This window comes from Aptenodytes patagonicus, chromosome 15 (genome assembly GCF_965638725.1).
Source record: "Aptenodytes patagonicus chromosome 15, bAptPat1.pri.cur, whole genome shotgun sequence".
In the NCBI taxonomy this organism is placed as follows: domain Eukaryota; kingdom Metazoa; phylum Chordata; class Aves; order Sphenisciformes; family Spheniscidae; genus Aptenodytes; species Aptenodytes patagonicus.
In genome coordinates, this window is record NC_134963.1 from 11,910,179 (window position 1) to 11,935,586 (window position 25,408).

General features: G+C 43.7%; 2 protein-coding genes across 5 annotated transcripts in view; both read right to left on the minus strand.

Moving 5' to 3' along the window:
* SPECC1L (sperm antigen with calponin homology and coiled-coil domains 1 like) overlaps positions 1–1,837 on the minus strand; it is a 73,961-nt gene extending 72,124 nt beyond the window's left edge. The window contains exon 1 of one of the 2 annotated variants that reach the window (XM_076353312.1): positions 1,770–1,837. The gene's annotated coding sequence lies outside the window, so the exon portion shown is untranslated. Of the gene's footprint in view, positions 1–1,270; positions 1,313–1,769 lie in introns of those variants that run through there. The other variant, XM_076353311.1, reaches the window with a different exon arrangement.
* Positions 1,838–6,246: 4,409 nt separating this feature from the next.
* Positions 6,247–25,408, minus strand: part of BCR (BCR activator of RhoGEF and GTPase) — a 107,097-nt gene continuing 87,935 nt past the window's right edge. Inside the window, exons 17-24 of one of the 3 annotated variants that reach the window (XR_012996561.1) lie at positions 19,210–19,269; positions 18,970–19,079; positions 17,991–18,130; positions 16,352–16,486; positions 15,633–15,738; positions 14,404–14,566; positions 13,262–13,667; positions 6,247–7,058 (exon numbers count right to left, since the gene is read on the minus strand). Coding sequence is in view for 1 of the 3 variants with exons in the window: in XM_076353111.1 (XP_076209226.1) it covers positions 13,578–13,667; positions 14,404–14,566; positions 15,633–15,738; positions 16,352–16,486; positions 17,991–18,130; positions 18,970–19,079; positions 19,210–19,269 (804 nt within the window). In the remaining 2 variants the exon portion in view is untranslated. Of the gene's footprint in view, positions 13,668–14,403; positions 14,567–15,632; positions 15,739–16,351; positions 16,487–17,990; positions 18,131–18,969; positions 19,080–19,209; positions 19,270–25,408 lie in introns of all 3 variants that reach the window. The other 2 variants (XR_012996560.1, XM_076353111.1) reach the window with 2 other exon arrangements.

The following is a 25,408-nucleotide window of genomic DNA, read 5'->3' on the forward strand; positions in this document are numbered from 1 at the left end:
TCTTCATTAATGATCACACCAAAATTCATGTCAACAAAGGGCTCTTCAACTTGAGCAGATAAAAGAACGGGGAAATGTGGACTGCAGTGTTTATCTAGATGGTACTGTACTTGACAGAAATGGTACAATAAGTTAAAAAGATTTGAGATGTTTTGTTCCCCACAATTATCTATTGTATTCAATAAAGAAAGAAAAATAGATGTGGGTCTTCAGACATACAAAAACATCTGAAAAATCAAGGGTTTTTTTAATCTTATTTCACATAGTCTACCAGCCTACAATCTGATTTTTCCATTAACTGAAAATTAAGTGGCAGCGTTACAAGAAACAAGAGACTACTCCCGTCTCAGTTTCTCAATTTTAATCTCAGACTGTTTACAATGACGTGCTCTTTTCATTTTTGTTATCTACTACCTAACAACAATCAACTAGGCCGGAGGGGGGAGGAGAAATTGTACTTCTGAGCTACTGCAGAACTATATTGTGATCCACAGAGGGTTAAAAGCAGCTGCTGGCTTTAGTTTGCCTACATTTCAGCAGCCAAAGTCCATACCATTAATTAAGCAGGAAGCAACAACAGGTTTATGTTTGCTTTTGGGGTGAGCAGAGCTTGCACAGACTACGTCCTTCAACAGAACCTACAGCTCTTCAGAACACTTTTCACCCAGTGGAACCATTTACGAGACAAATTTTCTGCTACAAAAGAGCTATGTTTTCCAGATCCTAGCACAGACACTTCATGCAATCACAGATGGCGAGATGCTGTTGTGGAGAGAAGCGTGCAGTTTGCAGAGCATCAGCACTGCATTGTTTTTCTCTCTGAGAACACAGAGTATAGAAGACTCTTAGAACAGGCTGGCGACTGATTTTGGCCCAGCTATAGGAACCTGCTTTCCTCCATCCCTGGCACTACCAGGTCATGTAAGGCTTGCAAGAAGGAATACTGTGAAGCACAGGAAGGCAGAGGGCAGGCACAAAACTAGAACTTGTGGGATCTTTCAGCTATAAAAATGCAGAAAAACGGCTCTCCAGACAAGTGTGAGACCAGAATCCAGACAAAGGTCCTCCCCACCACACCAAAACCTAGCTACAAAGGTGCCGAAGTGCAGGCGCTCTACCTTTCCCCTCAGAAAGCTCCCACACGCACCACCACCATCCCTCTCTGCAGAAACAAGCCAGTAGCGTGAAACAACCGATTTCACCGTGGGATGCAAACCCGGGCAAACCTGAGCTTGCCCCGCTAGCCGGGAACCGCGAAGCCCTCCGTTACCTCACCGCCTCCCAGCCAGACGGGCGAGCCGGCCTCCCCCGGGGCGGCTCTCGCCGGCAGCACCGCGAAGGGACAGTCACAAAATGGGTGACAGGGACGACGCAGCGCGCTCAGCCAGCGAGGGAAGGGAGGAGGATGCCGCCGCCGGGCGAGCGGGCGGCCCCTGAGGCGCGCGGGGGGAGCCGAGGCGGGAGCGGGGCGGCTGTCATCGCCGCGGCCGGCTGAGAGGGCGCGCGGCGCGGCCAGGGTGACAGCGCGGCCGGCGGCCCCTCGGGGCACAGGGGGCGGCGGCGGTGTGGAGAAGACCGAGCCCGGGGGCGGGCGGCGCGGGAAGGGGCTCCCCGCGGCGGTGAGGCGCTGCCGCCGGCGGGAGAGAGGCGAGCGGCGGGAGCCCGAGACACAGGCCCTGCCAGGGCCTCCGCGGCCGCGGGCGACCCCCCGGCGGGCAGGCGGGGGTCGGGGCTGGGCTAGACTGGGCTCGCCGGCGCTCGGCGCTTACCGGGCAGCCGCCTCCTTCCCGCTTCTTCGCGGCGCGGCCCGAGTCTCGGGGGACCGCGCCGGGCCGGGCCGGGTCGGGTCGGGTCGGGTCGGGTCGGGCCGGGCCGGGCCACGAGCGCCGCCGGCGGGAGGGGGGGGAGGGGGCGCGGAGGGGCGCGCGGGGACGACAGGGACCCCTCCGCCCGCCTCCGCCTCCGCCCCGCCCCTCGCGGGCGGTGCCACCGCACTGCGCAGGCGCCAACTCCCATCCAGGCCAACCCCGCGCCGAAGGGGCGGGGGGAGGGTGGGGGTGCGGGTCGCTGGCGGCGCATGCGTTGTCGCGCCCCCTCCCCGCCTCGCGCGCCCCTCCCGAAGGGGGCGTGGTCGGGCGAGGCGCCTCGCGCCGCACACCTGAGGGCGAGAGGGCGGCGGCAGGTCCGGGGGTGCTGCCCCGCGGGGAGGGGACGGCAACCGGTCGGGGCTCCCGCGGCGCCCGCGCGCTGCCTGCGGGGGTGGTGCCCGGGAAGCCGCCGGCGAGGCGGCGCGGGGGCTCTGCCCGCCCTAGCGGCGGCGGCGGCCCGGCGCTGAGGGGGCCGCGCTGCCCCTCGGCTGAGGCGGGCCTGCGCGGCGGGGCGATGGCGGCGGCCCCGGCCCGAGGCCTGGGTCTCGCTCTGGTAAAAAACCATTGAATTTTTTTTTTTTCTGGAATAAACCCGTATATTTTAAGCTTCAGAGAAACCTTGCGGAGGGAACCCGCGAGTGTGCAATAAAGGTTGAGGGTGAACGTGCGGCGGTGGCGGCCTCGCGTCGCCGTTACGACCAGCACTGCCGAACAGCTTTCACCAGAGCTGGCACAAACGGGCAGCTGCGGCTTGAGCACTGAGCACGCACAAGGCAGGTAGCGCAACCCAGCCGAGGTGGGAGCGGAGGCTGTGGGTCTCCTAAACCTGTGCCTGTGCCTTGCAGTACAATATTAGGTGAATTATAGCTTTTCATTTGAGCGAGAAGTAAATGAAGACAGTTTAAATGTTGTAGAGAATAGGTTTGTCTTCTTAGGTTACAAGAACTGTGTGTGAGCACAAGCTTTCAGGCTTTTAGCTCCTTTTGAAAGACTGCACTAAGCTTTGTAGCTCGTTGTTATGCAGGACATATGATTGTTGTCATGAATAACAAACAACTGCAGTTAATAAACCCAAATTACAGTGTTGGTGCTTTAGTGGGAGGTACAGCAGAGTCTGTATTTACAGGCATTGGCTGGAAAGTGCTATGAACACAGTAACTAAGAAAATGTGCTGATTTGACATATCCCTGTGAAAGTTTCCCCATCAGGGTTTCTGTTTAGCTCAGACCACGGGTTAAAGCCTCTCTCCCAACAGCAATTCAGCTGTTTTATCAAAAGAAACGCTTCAGTAGGAGACTGCATTACAGCCTCTCCCTTGAGGTACCTAGAATTCATAGGGCTGCAGATTGGTGAGGGCAAGTATGATTTACAGTCCCCTCATTATCTTGGGTGAAATTTAATATTTTAAATCAAAGTAAATGACATCTATATTTCATCAGAGTTCCCTTTAAAACTGAGAGGATGTATGCTTCCAGATGTTACAACATAGTTTGATTTACATTGTGGGAAGAATTTACTATTTATGTGTCTTGAAAAGTCAGTCATTTTATTTAGATGGCCTTACCAATCCATTTCTCTGTCGGTCTACCTGTTCTTAGCTGACGGGGATTCCCCTGGAAGGCTGCTGCGCAGACACGGCGTACTTGTTTGACATTGAAAGGCTCATTTATACTTAAGTAATATTTCTGATGTTTGTTTTCTAACAATATGACCAATGTCATTCCGCTAGGTTTTCTGATCCGTATGTTCAACAAAATGTTGTTCTGTGTTTCTACCTTTGGATTGATTTTTAAGTTATTTATCAGTAAAAAAAAAGGCATTTCAATGACTATCAGCAGCATTACTTCTGTATTAGGGATGTGAAAAATGTCTGCATTTGTTTTGTACAAGGTATTTCTCACGGTAGCCCACAAAGGGGCTCTGCTTTCTGTTTTCTAGCAGGAAACAGAACGTGGTTCATTCAGCTCAGCAAATTAATGAACAAGCTGCTAGCTGACAGTGCATATAGCTGGTATCCTAGTTCAGGAACTTAAAAGGTCACTGAAAAAACCTGCATAATATTGCAGCATGATACCCTGTAATGTGTTCAGGAGTGGTTCAACTGTCTGCTAGGGAAACTTTCTCATTGTGGTTATGTTCTGGATTAGATTGCCCAAGAGGATTACAGAATCTCTATAATTGGAGGCTTCTAACAAAGAGCAGACAAATGTCTCTCAGGAGTTGGGCAGGTACAGCTGATCCTGACTCAGACTGATAGCTGTATCCTGCAGGGCTTCTGGGCAGCAGCTGCCTCAGGACGCAGTGCGAGGGCTGCCTGGAAAATGAAAAGACACCTGCTCAGGAGGGGACTGTGTAGCAATTTGCGTGGAACATCCATGGTTATTATGCACTCGTATGTTCTTTCTCATCCTGCTCCAGCCTTAAGTTTTGTTTGTTCCTTCTTGTTACAGGGAAGTAGCGTACCATAAGCGTGTACTGGCTGAATTTGCACAAGCTTGCACTCTGCGATTCATCTCAAGCCAGTGGCAGTGTTGCTCACCCAGGGTCTTCAAGTGGGGGAAAGCAGCTAGGAGAAGTGGCTGAGAAGCACCAGCCCAGTAGTCAGTGAAGAGCTTGACGCGGTAGGAGCATGGCTGTGTGAGCAGAGCTCCTGGTAGAGCTCCTACCTGGGGTAGGACATGACCAACTGTATGAAATTCAACGAGAGCAAGTGCAGGATTCTCCACCTGGAACAGAGTAATCCTGGTTATACGGACAAACTGGGGGATGAGAGGCTGGAGAGCAGCCCTGTGGAAAGAGATCTGGGGGTTTGGGTTGATGGCAAGTTGAATATGAGTTAAGTGTGTCCTGGCAGGCAAAAGGGCCAGCAGTGTCCCCGGGGTGACATCAAGCACAGCGTAGCGAGCCAGTCAAGGGAGGTGATTGTCCCACTCTACACTGCACTGGCGTGGCCCCACCTCGAGTACTGTGTGCAGCGTTGGGCACCTCAGTATAAGGACATCAAACTATGAGGGTGTGTCCAGAGGAGGGCAACCAAGATGGTGAAAGGCCTCGAGGGCAAGACTTAAGAGGGGTGGCTGAGGTCACTTGGCTTGTTCAGCTTGGAGAAGAGAAGGCTGAGGGGTGCCCTCGTTGCAGTCTACAACTTCCTCAAGAGGGGCAGCAGAGGGGGAGGTGCTGATCTCCTCTCTCTGGTGACCAGCAACAGGACACGAGGAAATGGAATGAAGCTGCATTGGGGGAAGTTCAGATTGGACATTAGGAAAAGGTTCTTCACTGAGAGGGTGGTCAGTCACTGGAACAGGCTCCCCAGGGGAGCGGTCACGGCCCCAAGCCTGTCAGAGTTCAAAGAATGTCTGGATGATGCTTTTAGTCATATGGTTTAGTTTTAGGTAGTCCTGCGAGGAGCAGGGAGTTGGTCCCTTCCAACTTGAGATATTCTATGATTGTGTGACACCTTCCAGGCTCACTCAGGGGCATCCTAATACCGTTCGGTGTGGTTGCACTACAAAGGTATGCTTTCTAATTGAGCGAGAACCTTTTTGGAGAAGAATTCCACATTGAAGCTATCTGAAAGCTATTTTGAAACTATTTTAGGTTTAGATACACCATTGGTAGGAAGTATTAATAATAGTCATTGAGTTTCCCCTTCTTTTCCCAATTCAGGGGTAAGCACGACATTTTTATCTTGACCTGCATCTCATTTCAGTGTAGTGAACACTGTGCAGTCAGCTACATTTTTTGTCTACTTTGGATATTGCTATTGGGACATGTCATCTTTGTGATCCACACTGAATGAAAATCAGTTAGAGAGCTTTCGAGCAGGTGTCTTTTTATTAGAGAGGTTTATATTTTATATTAAATTTGGACTATATTAAAACATAAATGTACTTCAATTACATTAATAATTTAAGTATTATTTGATTTACATAAAGCACCGAGAGAACTTGATTTAAATAACGGATTCAGTTTCCACATTGCTACAAAACCCACTAATTTCACGCGATGTTTGAAGAACTAGAGGCCAGAGCTGATTTCTTAGCAAATACGTAACTACAGCTAGAGCGCTCTGCACACAAACGTAAATGTTACAAGGTTTGAGACTGGCTGCATCTTGAAGCAGTCCTCCTACAAAAGGATTAACATGGATCTGAAGATGGACCGTTTTGCCCAGCTACTTCTCTATCTTACATGTAAACTACTTCCACGTTACAGTTGTTTTAGTTTAATTCAGCAATAACCCTGTACTAACCTCTAGATTTTAAAGTGATACAGCTTTTATTGTGAAACACCAGCGTTAAATTCCATACCTCTAGCAAACTCAGTTTAACGCAGGCCCAGGTTTTAGCTAAATAAGACCAAAAGAACCTGACAAACATAGATACAGGAGATTTTATTTAACATTGTGTACAAAGAAAGGCTACAAATGCCTTAGACTTTTTTTTTCCCAAATACAGTTTTTGGATCCCTTTTTCATACCACTTTTCTCAGAAAATTAAAATAATCCAGATTGACAATTTTTTCCCCCCTTTTTTCCCCTTTCCTTTTTCCCCTCTCTCTGGGCCTACACTGAGAGATGTTCAGCAGTACAGTTTCAACACCTCTCAGTATTAAACTATTAGGATTAGGTTTTCTTTTCCAAAAACAGAGCACTATGAGATACTGAAGCACTAGCAACAGCAGTATAAAATGTCAAAAACTGACTCCCTAACATGGTAGTGTTAAAACAATGCCAGCAATATTAACTCTGATGAAACCCAAAATTATCCAAACAGTAACAAGTTGTTTGTCTTCTACACCTGATAATTTAGCACTCGTTATATAATTTAATTGTATTTATATTTAAATAAATAGTCTTAACTCCTTTGCTTGGAATTCTTCATGGATTATAAACACTTCTAATACTAGAGATAAGAACAAACTACACAACTTACAGAGGCAAGAAAAGGCTTAGTTTTATTTTTTTTTGCTGGACAGACACAGGAAGGACAACATTTCACAGTGTCCCGCTGTGAGATCATATTTAAATTCACCGTTTCATTGTGGTGCTTCTCAGTCATCCAACGCAACAGTTCCTTACCCTCTTTTTGCTGCCTTGGTAATCACTTTTAGTACGGATATCCCAACTCTTGAAACATCTGTCCCTGCGTAGCTAAGTTTTATCCGGGATTCCACAAGTTTCATATGTAACTGTGAAGCCAAAAACAAGATTTCTCTTAGGCTGTGAGAAGCAGTAAAGAAGGGATAAGGAGAGGCTGTTGTGAAGAAATGTCCTTTTGCTATGGCAGCTTTTACATTACCACCTACTATACATGAAATAGTTTTTAGATATGGATCAGTTTTCAGCTGACTATTTGCATAATCCCTAGAGTTAGCGTAGTCCCAATTTCTCCCAAAATGGGACTAAAATGGAGGAAATTTGAGCTACTCTACGTAGATTGGCATTTGATCATTCAATTAGGCACAGTAAGAAGGAACTGGAGGAGTCTCTTCCCGTAACTGCCTCCTGGGCCTCACTCAGACTGCCCCAGGGGAGATGTGAGCATCTAAGGACCAAGGCCATCTGCTCACTGGTGGGCTCTACCCGTTGTGATCCTTGTTTTGGGTCATCTGCAGAAAGCTGCTGTATTCTCCTTCCAGGCAGGAAGCTGTTTTGTACACATGCCTGCCCTTTCGTACATCCACAGGGATATAAAATGGCCTCGTCATATAAATCATTCTGCAGATTAGAGAAATGGTTCATCTGTAGAATGTCTTGGGTTCTCAGAATATCTTAACCACCGGGGAAAAAGACTGCAACAGTTAAACAAACAAAAGCTCTAGTGGAAAAGAAAAAAAAAGTTTTCTCCATTCTGATGAACTGCTTCTGACAAGAGGATTTGAACATGACTGCAATTAAGACAGCAGTAGAGCAAACATTTCTGCTGGGCTTGGGGACTCTGTAATCATATTAATTCCCAAATATGTTTGAACAGGTATAAATTATAGAGTCTTACTTAACTCACAAAACAGGCGTACATGAGCCCAGAGCTTTAGCAGTACCTGGTCCATTCTGCACCAGAAGACTGGAAATATTTTAGTTATCTCCAGGGATAGCTTTGCTACAAACTGAACCTCCCGGTGTGGTAGTTTCTACAGTACAGAATGATGGGAAGCTGTTCCTGTTGGAAAAGGAGGGGTCTTTCTTACTGAAAGGTGAAACATGACAGTAAGAAATAAGTGACACGGAAAATTATTCACATGGTTCACCTGCATGTTTTTACAGTGGTCTCCCGCAATTCCACTATGAGATAGTAACACAAAGAGAATCAACAGTGGAAGCAAACTAGGTCATTTCATAGTTCTCTAATTCTTGGCAATAGCACTTACGTATTTGCTTGACCTGGAAGGCCTAAATCAAGTGATATGGTCATGGAAGGAGGAGAATCAAGATAGCACGTACACTCAGGTTTGCTTTGGTCCTACTGTTTCAACCATTTCATCACTATAGCACGTTATGGCATTTTATCCTTGCAGCCCAGAAACAGACTTTTAGCTTAAACAATAGTCTGACTTGCTGGTTCTGTTAGCTTTTTCCTTCTTTGCAGTGGTGTTTCACCTACGGTAATACACGGAGTCTATTGCTCCTCCCTCTCTATTGCCCTAGGGGGGGGGAAGGTAGAGAGCAAGTAACAAGCTTTGCTTTCTTAGCACTGAACTGTGAATTTTCAGTAGCAAGAAAGAGGGGTTGCAGCACATCAGAACTGGGAGGCTACAGTAGCTAAATTCCTGGCATTCCTATATTAATGTTTATTTACCATTCAAGACAGCCTTTGCTCACGTTATCTAGGGCATGAGCCTTCCTCTGTAACGTGAAATGAGGACTACTTTATAGTTCCAGACCATGTGATCAAAGCAATTCCTATTTACGCTTCTCCTTTCCATTTGTGTTACTTTTCTTCCCTAAAACCTTGTTAAGGAATAATCATTAACTGTAAGTGCTTCCTTTAGAGCTTCTCTTGGTTTTAAGGGCAATCCATGTATTTAATTCTATTCGGTGAGAAATTTCATAGACTACATATGAACATTCATTTCATTCTAGTTCAGAATGGAGAATTGCTAATTCTAATCCAAGGCTCCAGTATCTCAGTTGCACATACCCGATGTTAAAGGAAGTGAATGGTATCAGACTTATTTTTCCAGTAACAGTACTATGACAACGCTAGCAAAGTTTACAAAGAAAAACATAACTGGACTACAAATTTAAAAGGTAATAAACAAGCGACTTACTAACTACACCAAGAATTTGATTAATTTGATTGTATCTACTTAGGAATGACCCCTCCAGATTTTTCTTCTTCAATGAACAGAAGCAAATCCCTTAAATCTAGGATGAATGTATTGGTCTTCTGTTACTACAAGTCCCCGTCTTCTTGAATTAAAGTAAAAAAAAGAAAGGGTAGGGGTTTTTCTTAAAACATTTCCCATTTCTTACTAAAATTTCCATAATAAGAATGCCACATCTGATAATGTTATCCCAGTAGATAACCAAGCACCGAAACAAAAGGATTAACCGGTGAGGAATCAGAGAGGGTTGTTTTTTTGCCATCAGATTTTAAACACTTTTAAAAGCCATGTTGGTCAATTTACATTTTATACGTACTTGAAAGAATGGCACGTTAAGATAAATGAACACATTGTGATGCCTTCCAGTGTTACAAGGGTGACAAACAAATTTGGAGATCCATGTATGCTTTAAAGAACAGTACATTTGTTTAAATAAACTCATAGAAACCCAACATAAACAACCATAAAACAGATTTTTAAACAGGTAAAATGAATAAACTGTAAAAATACTGCATCTCCCATGAACATACTGTGGTTCCACCACCTTGTGGCCAACAAAAAAGTTGCAGGTTTGCTTCATACGGCGCATGCTTGATTGCCTTGTACTAGCAACTGAAGGTCAGAATCGAGGCAGGCAGTGGGCATCAGCAAACATAGACAACACACTGCTGTATTTTGCCCTTAGCTGATACACTGAAAAATAGCAGCATTAAAATACAGCCCGAAATAGCTTAGCTACTACCTCAACTTGTTAAAGTTGTGCAAGAATAAAGAACACCAGCAGCATTTTAATGGATGTGTTTCAATTTTGTTTCAGACACTCCCCTCCCATACAACGCGCACACAAACACAAAGCTGAAACTGACCTAGTAACTGTTGTTTCTTCTCTGTCTTTGAAAACTTTTCCCATCATTTGCTTTACTTAACCTTTTTTAATTGTACTTAAAAACCTACTCAGTGTTAAAAAAATCCATGAGAATTTTAAAATAGTTTCTAAATGCTAGGAAACTGATGCTTATTCCTCTCCTTAAACTGGAGATACACAGACTATCCTAATCACCTGAATTTCTTTAGTTGAAAGTTTTAACGTTTCAGATTCCTGTTACTGAAAGCTATATTTTTAGAAAGGTCTCTCCAATACACTAGAAACTGAAAGAGCATAAACTCCCAGTGCACGTGTAAAGGGTAATTTTTTGCTAGTTTGCTCTTATGTTGTTTATATTGTACCTTTTTGATAGAGAAAATGGAAGTGTTAGGTTTTCTGACACAACTCGCAAGGGAATATGTAAGAGTAGAAATCAGAAGGCCTTTTCTAGAGCCAAGTTTTGCGATTCCCTTTTTTTTTTTTTTTTTTTAAGTACGATAAGGCTTATTAAAAAAAAAAACAAAGTAAAAAAAAACAACCCCAAAACCCAACCAACGTCCCTGGGAAAAGAACATAAAAGCCTTTTGGAAATACTTAATTTCTGAAAACATAAGACTATTTGAAAAAACTTAATTGCAAAATTAAAGGAAATTCAAGAAATCAATTCTCGTATTTCAAATCAGTCCATGATTTCATCATCAGCAATAAGATGCACTATCTTTTCCAGCCCAAAATTACCAGCTTTGGGGAAAACATATTCATACTTAACAGCAATAATTAATGGGTTAAGTTAAATTAACTTCTTTTCCCTGATCCACATGCCTGCATGTTAGATAATGTTACATTAGAACGGAGCATTGTAACGAGAGACTAAAAGCAACAACCTGTAACAGTAACCAAAGCAAAAGCAATTTTCTCATGGTTACATACTATAGATCAGTAACTTAATATTAAAATTAACTCCCTATATAAATAAAAATAAAAAAGTTGGGCAAAAGTAAATTGGCACAGTCATTATGGTATTGCTTTCCAGTTTCAACACTGCGAAGAGCAGCCATGGACTCCAAACACCAAAAGGAAAAGGCTGTCGCCCAACCACCTGGAGTAGTTTGGTTGGGTTTTCTTCCTTTTAAATGAAGTCATCAGCAGTGCTACTGCCTCAGATATATCAAACAGCAGCATGGAATGGGCAGGTGTGCAGCTCGCAGTAAAAGGATTGCTATAGATCCGCTATGTAAAAATGAGAACAAATACATAAAAACAAAACCATAGAGTGTGGTTTACTGGTCTGCATGACTTTTCTCAAGTCAATGTTTTTCAGGATTTGTGACTAATTTTTACCTTCAAAAAGGCAAAAAAAGAAAAAAAAATCAAAATCTTAAGCCTTCAAGTTTCCTTGCCTTCATTCCCTCCCTCCCCCCAAAAAGCACCTCCTACTATAAACACTTTTTCTGGTTTATGGGTTCAGAAGTTGGAATGTGGTGAAAATACATACAAGAGAGAAGGAATTTCTAGTTGTACATTACATTACAAAGAGGTTTGCTCCCAGACCTAAGGAGGGAGGGATACTAAGCAATATTAAATTCCTATAAGAATCCTTACAAAGCATGCAAAAATATTGATATACTCACAAAATTGAAATTTATATTTCTTCCTTTTTGAATTTGCAACTTCACAGTACAATAATTTCTAATATTATGCAGCAGTCAGAATTACAGTGACTACAAAATCATTTCCCTTTAATTTTTTTCTTTCCATTTGTTTGAACGACTCCTTTTATATTTTTTTTAATTGAGAGGCTGCAGATCACCCATCAGAAAATGTGAAATTCAGCATAACAGGGGTTGCTTTCTTTGTCATATTTCCCCTCAAATGATGTTGACAACCTAACTGTACCAATCTTTCAAAATCTGTCCCTCCCTCCCCTTCTTGTGCCGATTCCTTCCCTTGTCATCAAGCTGTACTTTTCTTCTCGCCAGGATGATGATGGATGGATGCCACTAAATGGATGCTGCATAACTGGGTAGGAAGTACAGGGGGCTGGAGTAGTTTATGAAAATGCAACCGCTTCTCCCCCCCCCCGATGTTTGGCACAACTGCTTCATAGCCAGAATACTTTGCTCTGGATACCAGCAATTAGATTATGCTTTCAATTCCCTAGACAAATACTGCTGCCCTTTACGCCTACGTAACCCCTGTGGCTTTAGCTGATTTAGGCAGGGGAACACAAAGTTGGTATTTAGCTAGACCTTTTGTACTGCTGTATGTAGTTCCATAGAAATTTCTTCACTGCTCCTTTTTAAAACAGGGTTGGAATCTCTGGAGAATACACAATGCATGCTACTTGCTAGATTGTCCATAAAGTACATTCTGACACATTTTACCAAAGTATTTTTATCTATCAGAAAAAGACTCTTTTAGAAGCAATGTACAAAGCCTCCAAAAATTCAAGTATCAAAAAAAAGATGTTCTGATAAAAGTTTGGAGTAAGCAGTCAGCCAAACTGATAGCCGTTTATTCCCCCCCCCCCCCCAAATGCTTCAATTATTTTTGCAGTGATAACATCTTTTCTTTGGAGTGTTGGGAATTAAGAGTCTTCCCAGTTCATTTTCATTACGTTTGGTGGGGTCTAAGGAATTTAGCAATCCTGTCTGGATATTGCCCCTGCTTTTATATGCAAACAAACAACAGAATCACAAACAGAATCACTGACTAATCCTCCCTGCCTCTCTTTAATTTGCTCTATTTATAGTGTAACATCATTGGGTCTGGCTCCCTTAACCCAAGAAAACCCATGACAAGTGCAACATAGGCAAGAGCACGGCATCTCCTTCCCTAGAGTTTGTATAAACATTTGCAAGGGAAGGGGTGGGTGAGACAAAAAAAACCCCAAACCCCAAACCAACCAACAGTTCTAGTTGTACGCAAAACTGTTTCATTTCTTTAGAGCCCTGTTCAAATCAAGACTGGAATTTCTGAGGAGGGAATCTTAGATCCCAGACCCTTCCCTTCTCCTCTCCTCTTGCAAAGCAATGCTATTTTTGTGGCCTAGAACAGTACTTTAAAACCAGCAGTTATTAAAGACACAGTTGTGATATATCCTTTAACTCCCCCTCACCCAAAAAGGGGTATCCTATCAAGTCATCCAGTAGAAATCTTGAAGTTTCTTTATGATAAGTTAAATCCATAAAATGAGGAATACCTTCTGTCACATTCCCAAGAAGAATAATAGCCACACTCTGTGGTGCATTTGTTCAAGTGTCTATTGCTCCTTCTAGTGGAGATTCTGCACAGCTCCATCTCCTGTTCAGTTCTGGTCCTACCAATCAAAAGCAGAGATTTTTCTCCCTTCTCTTCAGCTTGTCCCTGGTTAACAAACAGCAGAAGCACTGAGGGCCATAATTCCCCAGGATAGGAACAGGCCAGTAATGTCTGAAGAAACACCAGTTTCCTTTTTCTCAGGTGTGGCAGATTTATGCCAAGAGCAGTTTTTTGTGTCCTGTTGGCATCACAGGCACCTACACCTCTGTGGAAAAGAGAATGCTTTGCCTCTTGCTGTCTGGGGTAGGGATAGTCTCTAGTTGCAGGAAGTACAGAAGAACTTGAACCTGGAAAGAGAAAGAAAGAGGTAGTAATAAAGCTCTGTTAACTCATTCTTATCCTGGCTATTTGAGAGTTGGCAGGCATGCCTACAGCTCTCTCCACAGGAACATCCTGCAGTTATGTATTTGTTTTAATACAGTGTATAATAACAGGAATATTAAAACTCGCAGTGCTTCAGAGACACTCTTTTCAGCTTCCGGGATATAACAATGGTGTTGGTGTTCCACCACACTGCAAAAATCTGATCTATAATTTGCCGTTACTCAACCAAGAAAGTACAAAACAGCCTGATCAGCTAACACAGCCTCTATGTTTGAATTCTCTGCATCGCCTTCAAAAGGCAGCAGTAGCCAAAGAAATCTGAATTTAGCAAAGAATTTTGTTGTGCATCAGTGAAGGTGGTGAGGACCATCGTGGAAAAACACTGATGGTCCTTTTATCCCAGGCTAGCAATGTGGCACTGCGAGACAGCTCTCAAAAAAATCATGAAACATACAGGATTGCGTGCATACTGCCATCTTTTCATGAAAAGCTGTATTAGTACAGATGCAAACTGAACTGCCTGAAGAAACAGAGTTCTACAAACAGCCTAAAATGTCTGTGGAAGGGTGAAAGTTGTTTATGTTTCTCAAAAAAACTGTCATGAAAACACAGAAAGATGGCTGACCCAGGCCTTGCTAGAGGACTGCAGTTTCCTGGATACTGTCTTCACAAGATTCAATAGCACATTTAGGATTTTACCTGGGACATGACTTCTAGTGACCAACTATCAGTCATTGTGATAGGCTGGGTTGGGTTAGCAGGGATTTTACTGTCCTTCTCTGAAGGTCTGAGCAGCGTTGGTCCAAAGACAGTTGCAAGATTATGCAGGGACATCTTGTTAATGCTTTCCCTCTCAGCAACCCTGGGAGAGGAAACAACAAGGCAGATCTTTATAAATATCTGAGTTTGAAAGTGTCCTTAAGTGAGAAACTATATTTATTCCTTTTGTAACAAGTTTTAGATACATTCAATCAACCACTCTCTCTCCATATGTGCCTAAATGAACTTTACATATAAGCAAATACCTTGATCTGACACTACCACAGTCTCCAGGCACTCTACAGACACGGCTTAAACTTGGGAAAGGGGCTGCTGCTTACTGTCTGGACAGACAGAAGTGGGACAGGAATAAAGGAACGTTTTTCATTCCAGTTTCGTAAGTGAGGAACTGAGGCACAAAGGTTAAAAAATTTACCCAAGGGCAGAAAAGTCTGCGGCAGAAAAGTCTGCAGCAGAAACACAAGTAAAACCCAGATTTCCTGGATTTTAATCCAGAACCTCAGACACAAGATCATCTCTCATCTCTCTAGTGACAGTCTCTGGTACGTACAAAATACATATGTAAATTAACACACGGTGCATGTATTAAGCAAGCTTATTGCATTAATATCAAACACACGGAAATACTTTTTCACAGTTACAACCGTATTACAAAGAGATAGACAAGATCAGAAAGACTAAGTCTAAGCAATGAACTGACAACTCCAGTTAGCAGAAGTGCTGGAATTTTTAAGAATATATCATGTTAGATTGCAGATGCCTTTTGAGGCAGGGCTCACAAGTCCTTAAACACGGCCAAAGCTTCACAATTTATACTAAAACCTTTCCCGATCTTTGTATCCAGATGCAGGTGCAGTTTTGCAGTGGTATTGCAGCAGGAATTTGCATTTGCACTAGATGAGCCCTGAGACTTTTGTTACCCCTTTCCTCCAGTTCTAATCCTTTCAGTGTAAGTGGGAATGGAATTCAGGATTTAGTGCCTCACACTAAGTGAGTATGAGACAATAGTTATCTGATGAGCATTCACAGCAAATCAGCAAATGCTTCTTCATTTGTGTGATTCAGCACAGATTCAAGGAAAAGGCTCCTCTTTTCAAAATAATGATGCTTTACACATTAAATACGTGTCTAAAGGATCCACATATTACCTTTTTAAATGGTCCAAAAGGAAAAGGAATGTCACAAGGTTGGGTTCTGGAAGCGATAACAATAGATTCAACATACAGCTTTCCTTTGCAACAGGATCTGAAAGTGCTACAAGACAGAAAATAACAAACCATCACCATAGGCAGTGAACGAGAATTTGACCGACTGTGTAATTTCCCAAACCAACAGATATGGATGGTCCTGAATGGACTGTAATTACATCATCGGTTGGAAGGTCAGAGTTGCACATCAATACCCCACAGGATCTCTTTCCTTTATTTCATAGATATGTAGAGAATCCTTTTCACTCAAGCAGTTCAAGTGCTTTCAGACTTTCAACCATTATGATGTTTTTCCCCTGCATCAAGATAAGACAAGGTATATCCCCCCCAAAAAGGGCTTCCCTGGAAGACTGAATGGGGCAAACAGCAAGCACAGCCTCAACAAGTAGGCCGTCATTCTATTCTTAACCTATCCTTCAGAAACCTGGACGTTTTCAACTTACAAAAAGGCATGGCAATTGCCCATATTCAAGCTCATAGGAAGAATATGTCATTCCAACGCTCATTTCTGAGCTCCATTTCACTTCCCTAACAGCTTGTTCCAGGCTTCTGTCCGACATTATAAATAAGGTTTTTGTATTGCTTTAGGAGCAGCCTCCTACAGAACAGTGTCTTTAACACAGACCCGGTTATCAAGGGTGATTTCTGCTACTACCTACCAATGCCCTCAGCAAAGTTGGGGTACAGTTCATCTGTAAAGAGGGGTTCAGGCAATTCCCGGAAGTACAGTTTCAAGGTGCCTGCAATGGCATTGACATCCATCTCACTCATCATCACTGACACGTCTTTGTTATCTGAAAGAGGGAAGAGGGGAAGCAGGGTAAAGAAGCTGCTGGCCTTGCGTTCATTCTTTTTCTTGCTTTGGCTCTCTTTGTTTATCCTTTGTCTTTGCCCAAAGAGCTGAGAGTTTTCCTGTTTACATTTCTCCACATTAAATGAGCTACCTTCTGACAACTGGGAAGTGCTGCGCAAATGACTGCAAACAGTTTATAGCTTTAAATCAAGTAGGGGGAACCTCACACTACCCAGGGTCAGTTATGCTGTGCCAGCGACCTCGGCCTGACTGAAACAAGCCCTGCTTGACTGTATGTATATGCATTTCAACTTTTGTTAGTGACAACAGTTGTTATTCCAATTCCCTGTCTCTAACAGCTTAGAAGAAGAGACTCAGACTGTCTAACTCCCCACTGAGTGTAGCTAAAGTACACAGGCAATTCAGGGATCACATTTCAGGTTTTTTACTATTAAGAACAACAAAACCACCCCCTTTCTGTAAAACAAACAGATCAACCATCAGAGCCAGCATTGGTTTCATGAAGCTCAGTGTAAAACAGCATTTAATATAAATGAAAAAAGTTGTTTTTCAAAATGTGAAACATCCTTACTTGCACTAGTGAAGATTCATAAATCAACGTGTTTGGTAGCTTGGAGGGATTGAAAAGAATATACAAGAAGGAAGAAATTTCACAAAGTAAGTGAAGAAAAAGTGCAGGGAGGGTGAATTTGGGCACCTGGCACAGGCCTCACGACTGCTTGCATCAAAAGGGAGCTCGAGTGTGGCTTGAACGGTCCTTGGACCATCATGCGGAAGCTGGACGTAGGGCAGAATTTCACGTTTTGTACCTCAGCAATTTGGAGGTGTTTCATCTGCCTGATCTTGGATGCCTTTTGGGACATGCATGCCATTCTTTTAAATGCAGCACCAGTAAGGAGCCCTCTTCTGCTCAAGATCAAAGAAAGCTTTACAAAGATTGGGCAAAATTACCTGATTTTACAATCTGCACACATCAATCTAGACAGAGTTAAGAAGAGAACTCGGGAGCTCGGATGATCCAACTCCAGTTTTGTGAACACCCTTCCTAATCAACCTTAGAAATTTTTTTTTGCTAGCCTCCTTTCACAAAACATTCTTAATTTCAAGGACTTCAATTAATTTGGAGACCTCACAACAGTGAGGAAGTTATGACTTCTGATTGCTGCCACTTCCCCTGGGGAAGGTGTCTGCCATTCACAAAGATTTGGCAAGGCAGGCAAACCCACCATTTCACGTCTGCTGGGAAGAATAGCAAATGCATTATTTAGTATAAGGATCCACCCATTGTATGTCTTGGGTTATATCTGTAGCTGAAGAATATTAATAAAACATGCAGCCAGGGTTAAAATGATTCTCCTTGTGCGAGAATCTCTACCTCTTAATGCTTCTTGGGGAACATAAGATTAAAAATAGCACAGCCACCTGACAGAGAGCTCACGCAGGTTCTCACAGTGCAAAGGAAAACATCAGACGCAAATACTTACTGACATCAAAGGCAGCTTTCAAAGCTTGGATATCAGTTGCAACCCCAGAGACACGGTAGATGCCCACCTCCTCCATTCCACGCCGCTCTATCTCCTCCACACACTGCCGCACTATGTAAGGCACCTTCGACCTCTCTCTCCTTAAGAAAGCCAGATAGAAGAGTTCAGTACAGCCCATGCCCTCAATGCTTGTTACCCCCAGCAGCCAGGCTGGCTGAAATCACCCCATCATTTTGCTGTGCAAACCTCTTCTGGAAAATGGGGTGGGAGAAAGTCTGAGCAGGCAATCAAGACTGAGCTGAAAGACTCCTTCTAAAACTGCAGAGGGTTTTCTGAGTGTCTCAGCCTGGCTTTGGCTGTTCTGCAGCTGCCCTGAGTACTTGAGCTTCTGGCCGGGTCCTAGTGCCCCTTGAGTCTGCAACTTTGTGCAGGTAATCAGAGGATTCCCAAACAGTCCTTGGATACATAGCAACACTGTTCCTTTCAAATCAATGCAATTCCACAGGGAGGAAATACCACACTTCCCAAACTATATAACAGAACAAACAGGTTTCTTCTGGCAAACGCTTCATGACAAAAGATCAGGGGTTAAAATAATACCACAGGATCCAAAGAACCTGAACATTTCCCATTATGGAAAGGAAACATCACTGTTCAGTGGCTCTGGAAATTTGTGACCAAGTCAGCTAACTACAGAGTAAAAGGGCAAGGGGTATTTCCAGAACTCAGAAGAGTGATATGCTGCAAGTAAACACCCAAAATTTCAAAGCCTGAGTGCACACTGTTTTTTTTCCCCCTGCACAAAATGAAGCTCAGAGAATACACAGCATCTCTTTTCTGCAGCCACAGTCATCTACACTACTACCCAAATGAAGCAGACCGGACTGACAAATCCCTCAGTGGGGTAAAGGCAGGTGCAACCCACTGGCAAGTTAGCTTTCTAAAAAACAATAGGGAGAAATGTGACCCATCAGCTCACTTGGTGACAATAGCAATCTTGACCCCAAAAACCCCAGTCTGTTTCCGGGACGGCATCCTTTTCAGGCTAAACTCCCGGCTGGTAAACTTCACCGACAGCTTCACTTCAACCTGAATAAAAGAGAACAGCTGTTACATTTCAAACATTTTCTTTCTTTTTTTTTAATGCTGCAATGAAGAGCAAAGAAATAAAGCACATAAGAGTACAGAAGCAGTGCTAACTTCTGTTTTCCGTACTTACTCCATTCATTGAGATGACTGTGCGTTGCCAATCTTTGTCCTGCAATGCCTGTGGGTCCAGCTGAAAAACATGGAAGTTACCCATGAGCTAGGAACAGACTTCAGAGAAATCAGATAGCCTGAAAGGCTTCTGTAAGTGAGCAAAGCACTACCACTTTCAACGTTATTTCTTTTCCATAGGAAAACGCACATTCCAAGGTTTCCCAGGTTTCAGGTAACAGGATACTCAGCTATTGTGCAGTTCTCTAAGCAGGGCTGATGAGGACTCACACACATGGAAAATCCAGCAACACATGTGCAGTGTCTGCTCAACAACAAAGGAAACCTCAGAGAGCAAAATCCATGTTTGAAAGCCAATAACCTCAGCTTTCCAAAAAAAAAAAAAAAAAGAGAGAGCGTGCATTCATTGCTGTAGCACAACAGGCACATTAACAGACAGCCAAATTTGTCCCATCCCACAGGGCTAGAAGTCGGAAAAAGGGAGGACAAATTTCTGAAATAACTCTGGTTTGAAACAGTGGAAACTGTCTCCCTCTGCAGTTTTCTAGAGACAGGTGAGGTTGGATGAGTGTGAAATTACTGCACTAAAATAAAAAGCTAGGCTGGAGAACTTCATAGCTCTTGGCTATGGAGCTAATAGCTTCTAAGAAGGACTATGTTCCACTGACTTCAAAAGACATAATGACCCTAACAGTGAGATCAAGGAAGAGAAATATGAAGTGATCCATACGGAGACAAGTAACTTTAAACAAACCAAACCTCTGTCAGGATCTGACAGAGGAGAAATGGAGAAAATTAGCCTAGAAATCATGGAAAGTTGTCCTACTTCAACCTGCCTATTCCTTTTCATTTCAATTTGAGCACGGAGGCAGGAAGAACACCGGGCCGTGCTATTGCAAGAATTCATTAAGCAGAAACATGTTCTGATGCAAAGCCCTGATCTCCCATTTTCAGCTTTTCTTGATCTCTTTTGAGTGGACAGTTGTGAGGCTGGGGAGCAGCTGACTCAAGTACTCAAGCATCACCCAGCAATTCCAGTACTGCCTGGAAGAGGCCAAACACATCTGAATGGCTGAAGAGCGGCACTCAGCTCAAGCTAGACTGGCAAAAAAGAGAAGAGACCTGTCTGCATGGAGACTTCTATCAGCAATCAGTACCAGCCAAAGCAAGCAGACTTCGGTGCCTCCTGAGATGGCTTTGTAACACTTGGCTCTTGAACACTGAGACACAGTAAGACCAGAAGGAGGGAACTGCACTAGACTCTGTGTTTTGAGTTTACTGTGGTCAGCAAACAAAAAGACTCAGTAGCTAGAGCTACTTCTGCAGCACAGCTCCTTCCCTCTCGCAGAACCCCATGCAAAAGCAGAGTTCTCTGACAGGCAGAGGTAAATGTTGAAACAATGGCAGCTGCATTATTATCCTGGGAGATCTCAGATGCAATCATGCTCACTCTGTCTTTCAAACCATTAACAAACTAGCCCAATGCTGCTGACAGCTACAGAGACAAGTCCCCCCATGCCCTTCCCCACTTTCCAAAAAAAGACAACCGGCAGAGAGAAAAGTTTCTCCCTGCTTGCTCACACTGCAGAGACCCCAAGAAGCAACAGACAAGCAAGTCAGGCCAACCTTATCTCTGCGCACTTTGTTACGGACGTGAGCCCACAGTGGGATGCTGCCAGCATACACATGCTTTCCTGTTGAATTGGACCGGTTCCTGTAGGTGCAACTCTGGCAGAAATTCCTGAAGACCCCTTGTAAGGAATAGTCAGTAACCAGTAGCTCCCACATTTTGGGACTGCACAGAGGTCCAGGAGGCCAATGGGCAGCAGTACTTAGCTTCAGTGCTTCAGCAAACCCAAATAACAGACTGCTTGCCAAGAGGGTTTGCTTTTAACTCTGGCGGAACAGATCCGCCCCCGCCTGTGCAGCTGGCCAAGGTCCCTACAAGTTGGCCAGAATCTAGGCTGTTCTTCCCTGAATTTCCGTGCTGGAAGTTTGGTTTCTTTCAACAACTGCATTCTTTCCCAGAATCAAGAGGAAACCACTTCTGAAGTGTCTGGTTTCCTATGAAGAGCAACCATGCTCAGTATTCCTGAAAGCCTGATCTCCAGCTGACTAAATAGTCATCTCGTTAAGCTGCCAAAGTAGCCCTGCTGATAGACACAGCCACAGCCGATCCTCCAGCTTGGAAGCAGTTTTCCATATGCTTTTAGAATGGAGTCACTGAGAGTGTATTATTTTTAGCAGAGAGAGACTGCTTAAGACTGAAGGGCAAAGAGGGTTTTGAATATTTGCCAAAAAAGTTAAAGGAAGAGTCCAGCAGGGTCCAGTTACAGTTTATTTAAGCTAACAGCTATTACCAGTTATGTCTCAGTGATGACCAGGGAACTCCTACCACTATACAAAATGAAAGCAAGTAAATAGCTGTTTAAAAGTATGAGGCAAAAAAGTCCTACTCCGTCTCAAGAGTGAATATCATATGGCTGCAAAGGACTAGCAAAAGCAGTGTGCTGGAGCTGAGAGCTCACAGAGACTCTTCCTTGCTGGGTAACTACTGGAGCTGAACAGGGATTGCGAGTGTACCTGCTGCTGCTTCTTGCTCCCTTATCTCTGAACTCTGTTGCAGGGCTGGCAGGAGCCCCGCGCTCCCCACCTGCTGTTTGACTCTTGCTGGAGAACAGCTTGTATTGAATGGAGACAGCTAGGGAGAACAAGCACCAGGGAGTGGGTCTGGCTGACCCGAGCCAACCCTGCATAAGTCACTGGCGATAACAACAGCAATTAAAAAAAAAAAAAAACAAACCCAAGATGCTTTTTAAATAACAAAGTGAAATGATGGAAGCTAATAAAAGAGCAAAGCTTGAATAAGCTCTCAGCAACACTGAGACAGGAAGATCAGGTCTAACAGTCTGATAAAGTCACAGTAGGAAATAACAGAGAGTCAACAGGAAACTAAAAACGTCATTTAGACTTTGAGCAAACTTTCAGTCCTGGACCCTACAGATGACTGACCTTCTAAGGCCAGCAAGAGCAACACAGGGAAAGGGCAGCTGAAGCAGACAGGTTACAAAGCAGACTGAAGACAAAGTTAGTGAGTGTGATGCTCCAGCATAGAAAGGGCCTGTGACAAATGGGGTCATGCTGTCTTCTGGCCTGATTTGGAGATCAATGACCTGGAAGAAGGAACACTGAGTAGAAGAACGCAATCTACAGACAGCATGCCAAAAGGAGGCTGCTCCGAGCAAGCAAGCACATAGCGCTTGCTTTGCCAGCTCAAGCAGGGGGAGGCACTGTGAAATGGGTGCCTCTGCGTTAATTTGACAGTGAAATTAACTGCACCTCTAAACATTTCCTTCAAACAGTTGCTTGGTTTGAGTCACAAAAGGACCTGTCCCATCTCCACTGAAACTGTGAAAAATTGTGTTGTTTCCATGACCTATGCAAATAGGACAGACCTGCTAAAACCCTCAGACTGTATCTCATGAGCTTGTTTGCACAGTCCCCACCAAAAGCGCATGCTGCACAGGAAAAATACAAACAAACCAGTTTGTCTTTACTCCCCCAAGCAACTCCAGTCCCCTTGTGACCTGTTCTTTGGCATTTGCAGTGGCAAGCTACAGCACCAAATTCACTAATGAATCAAGCAAATGCCTCTCTGTATCCTGCACAAAACACAATAGAACAAAGCAGTTCAGCACCACAGGGATTTCTGAGTGGAAGTCTCTGGCCTTCGTAGCAGCTTAGCACTGAATTAAGACAAACAATTAGTGTATAGCAGACAGTAGAGGCTGAGCGTGCAGAACACAGAGCAGTGAGGACCTGGGAAAAAGGCGAACTGAGGATGCTGGTCAATAGCAAATGCAAGCCAAGCACAAATCCCCATGGCAAGGGAGTCTGTGCTCTGCCTTAGGAAGTCACCACAGAGAGTTTGATGATTACCCCCCCTCCCCAGAAGAGAAAAGAAAACATACAGAAAGAGGAAAAAACAAAGAAGCATCAGTGAAATGAAATGCCTGGGAGCAAGGACTGAGGCAACGCAAACTTAAGGTTAGTGTGTTTTATGATGTTTATTCACATTACTTCCTCCCTTTATTAAGTCTCCTTGGCAACTTTACACTCCATCAATTTTTAATTATAACTGATGTGACATACATGTTTGTCAGTCTCACTGCTGCTGGAAACTCCCAGTCCAGCCATAACCCCATTCTTCTCAGAGCTCCCCACTGACATGTTAATCTTTCCCACCATGACCCTTTAGACATGACCCATTGCCTCCTTCATTTCCACCCTATTTTCATTGCTGGGATACTGTTCTGCATGAGCAAACTGTTTAAATGAACTCGAGTGCGTAAAAGGTTTTCTGAGTTGACGCTTGGGAGGTACAGCATGTGACAATCTGTTTTACATGGAAAACAACCTAGATGTCTGAAATAACCATGTGCACTGCTATGAGACATCCCAGATAATTAAGCAGATAAGAGTGACTGTTTTGCATGGCAACAGAGGAATGGTGGTGTGCTGCTACCACAGAATGACTGATCTAAGGTCGTATCCTCTCTGATTTTCCAGCACTGCTGTGAGGGAGAAGGAAATGGTTTGCCTGAGCTGATCATGCAGAAAAAATAACAACAAAGGAAACAGCATTTCTAGGAGGCACCAACTGGAGGAGATGGATCACAGGATGAAGTATCAGTTTACTCATGAAGTCTGTTCCCAAGGCAGAAGCCAGTTCTGCTGACCTATGTGCCCACTTAGATGCAGAGTCTAAGGACCAAACAAAAAGGCTGCTACACTCAAAACATGGGGACATGCCTGTCACATGAGCTGCAAATTCAAAGAGCAAAAGAGCCAGCCTCCCAAGTGCGGAAGGTGGATTGCAAAGTAACAACAGAAAGGGGGGGGGGGGGAAGAGAGGAGCCGATGCTTACAACTGAACTAAGCCTCATGCTTCCTCCTATAAGATGATATCCATTTCTTCCTCCCCCAAGATCCCCAATAATTTCAGTTTCACAGTGTACCCAGGAATGGCACCTTCTCCCTGTATCTCATGCCCGAGACGTAACAGAAGCCCCCAACCATGTGTGCTGGCTAGTTAAACACGGCACATGCAGTGCTGCCATTCCTAGAAAGTCTGATGAGGACTTCACTTCTACATTTACAGGAGGTTCTCCCATATTAAAACCTTGTGGTTTTATTTTTCAGGGATAAAACTTGCAGGTTGGCAAGTAATGAAGCTCTTGCATGTGGCTATAAAAAAAAACAGGTAAATAAAATATTCCATAGGAAAAGAAAATATGAGCAATGGGAGACATTAAAATTGCTGCCCATTCCTGGAAGCTTCTGAGCACATGGACCAATTTCCAGTCTTCCTTCCTCCAGTGCCATTATGTAACGGAGAGATTTAATAAACATTTCACAGCCAAAACAGTTCTTGTCTCCTTGACGCACTGTCTTCATCACTCCAGCTCAGAGAATTTGGTGAGTCAGAAGTCCCAGTAGTGGGAAGTTGCTGATTTACAATAATACATGGCTTAACAATACATTGTGATTTAGCCAACACAGAAATTGCCCTGTTTTTATCAGCAGGAGGATGCAGACATGACTCTTGATGTTCCCAGAGTTTTTAATTAAAGGGAATTTAGGAAAAAAACTTTATCCAACTTCACAGACCTTGCCTTTACACATGACAGACTTTGGCTGAATAATGACAACACAACAACAACAAAACAGAAAGCCCTAGATACGCTAGCAACTCTAAAATAAACAAGCCAATGTAAAAGCACCTGGGAAAATCCTGGAAGAAAATGACTATAAAACCACTGATTGGAAAAGATGCTGACAGCATTAATACAGCTAACCTTTAGCCACAGGTTGTAATTTTATTTTGTTGTTGCATTATTATGATTTCTTAATAGAGAAATGGTGTTTGCTTTTAAAATAAAACAAAATAAACCCCTTTAATAATTCTTATCAATCCAAAATCTTACCAGACTCTCTTATGACTTCCCTTTGCAGTTATTCAATAGTATTAAAAAGTTGTGTGATGGGACAGAAATCACTGAGAATTAAGAGGATGTTCTGAGAGTTTACCAAGTTTCTTTATAAATTGCAAGAGGGATTTACTGAAAGCAAGAGAACTTTTGCATTTGCCTTTTAGGATACAACAGAATGCAAATTTTGCATATTAATCAAAAACATTT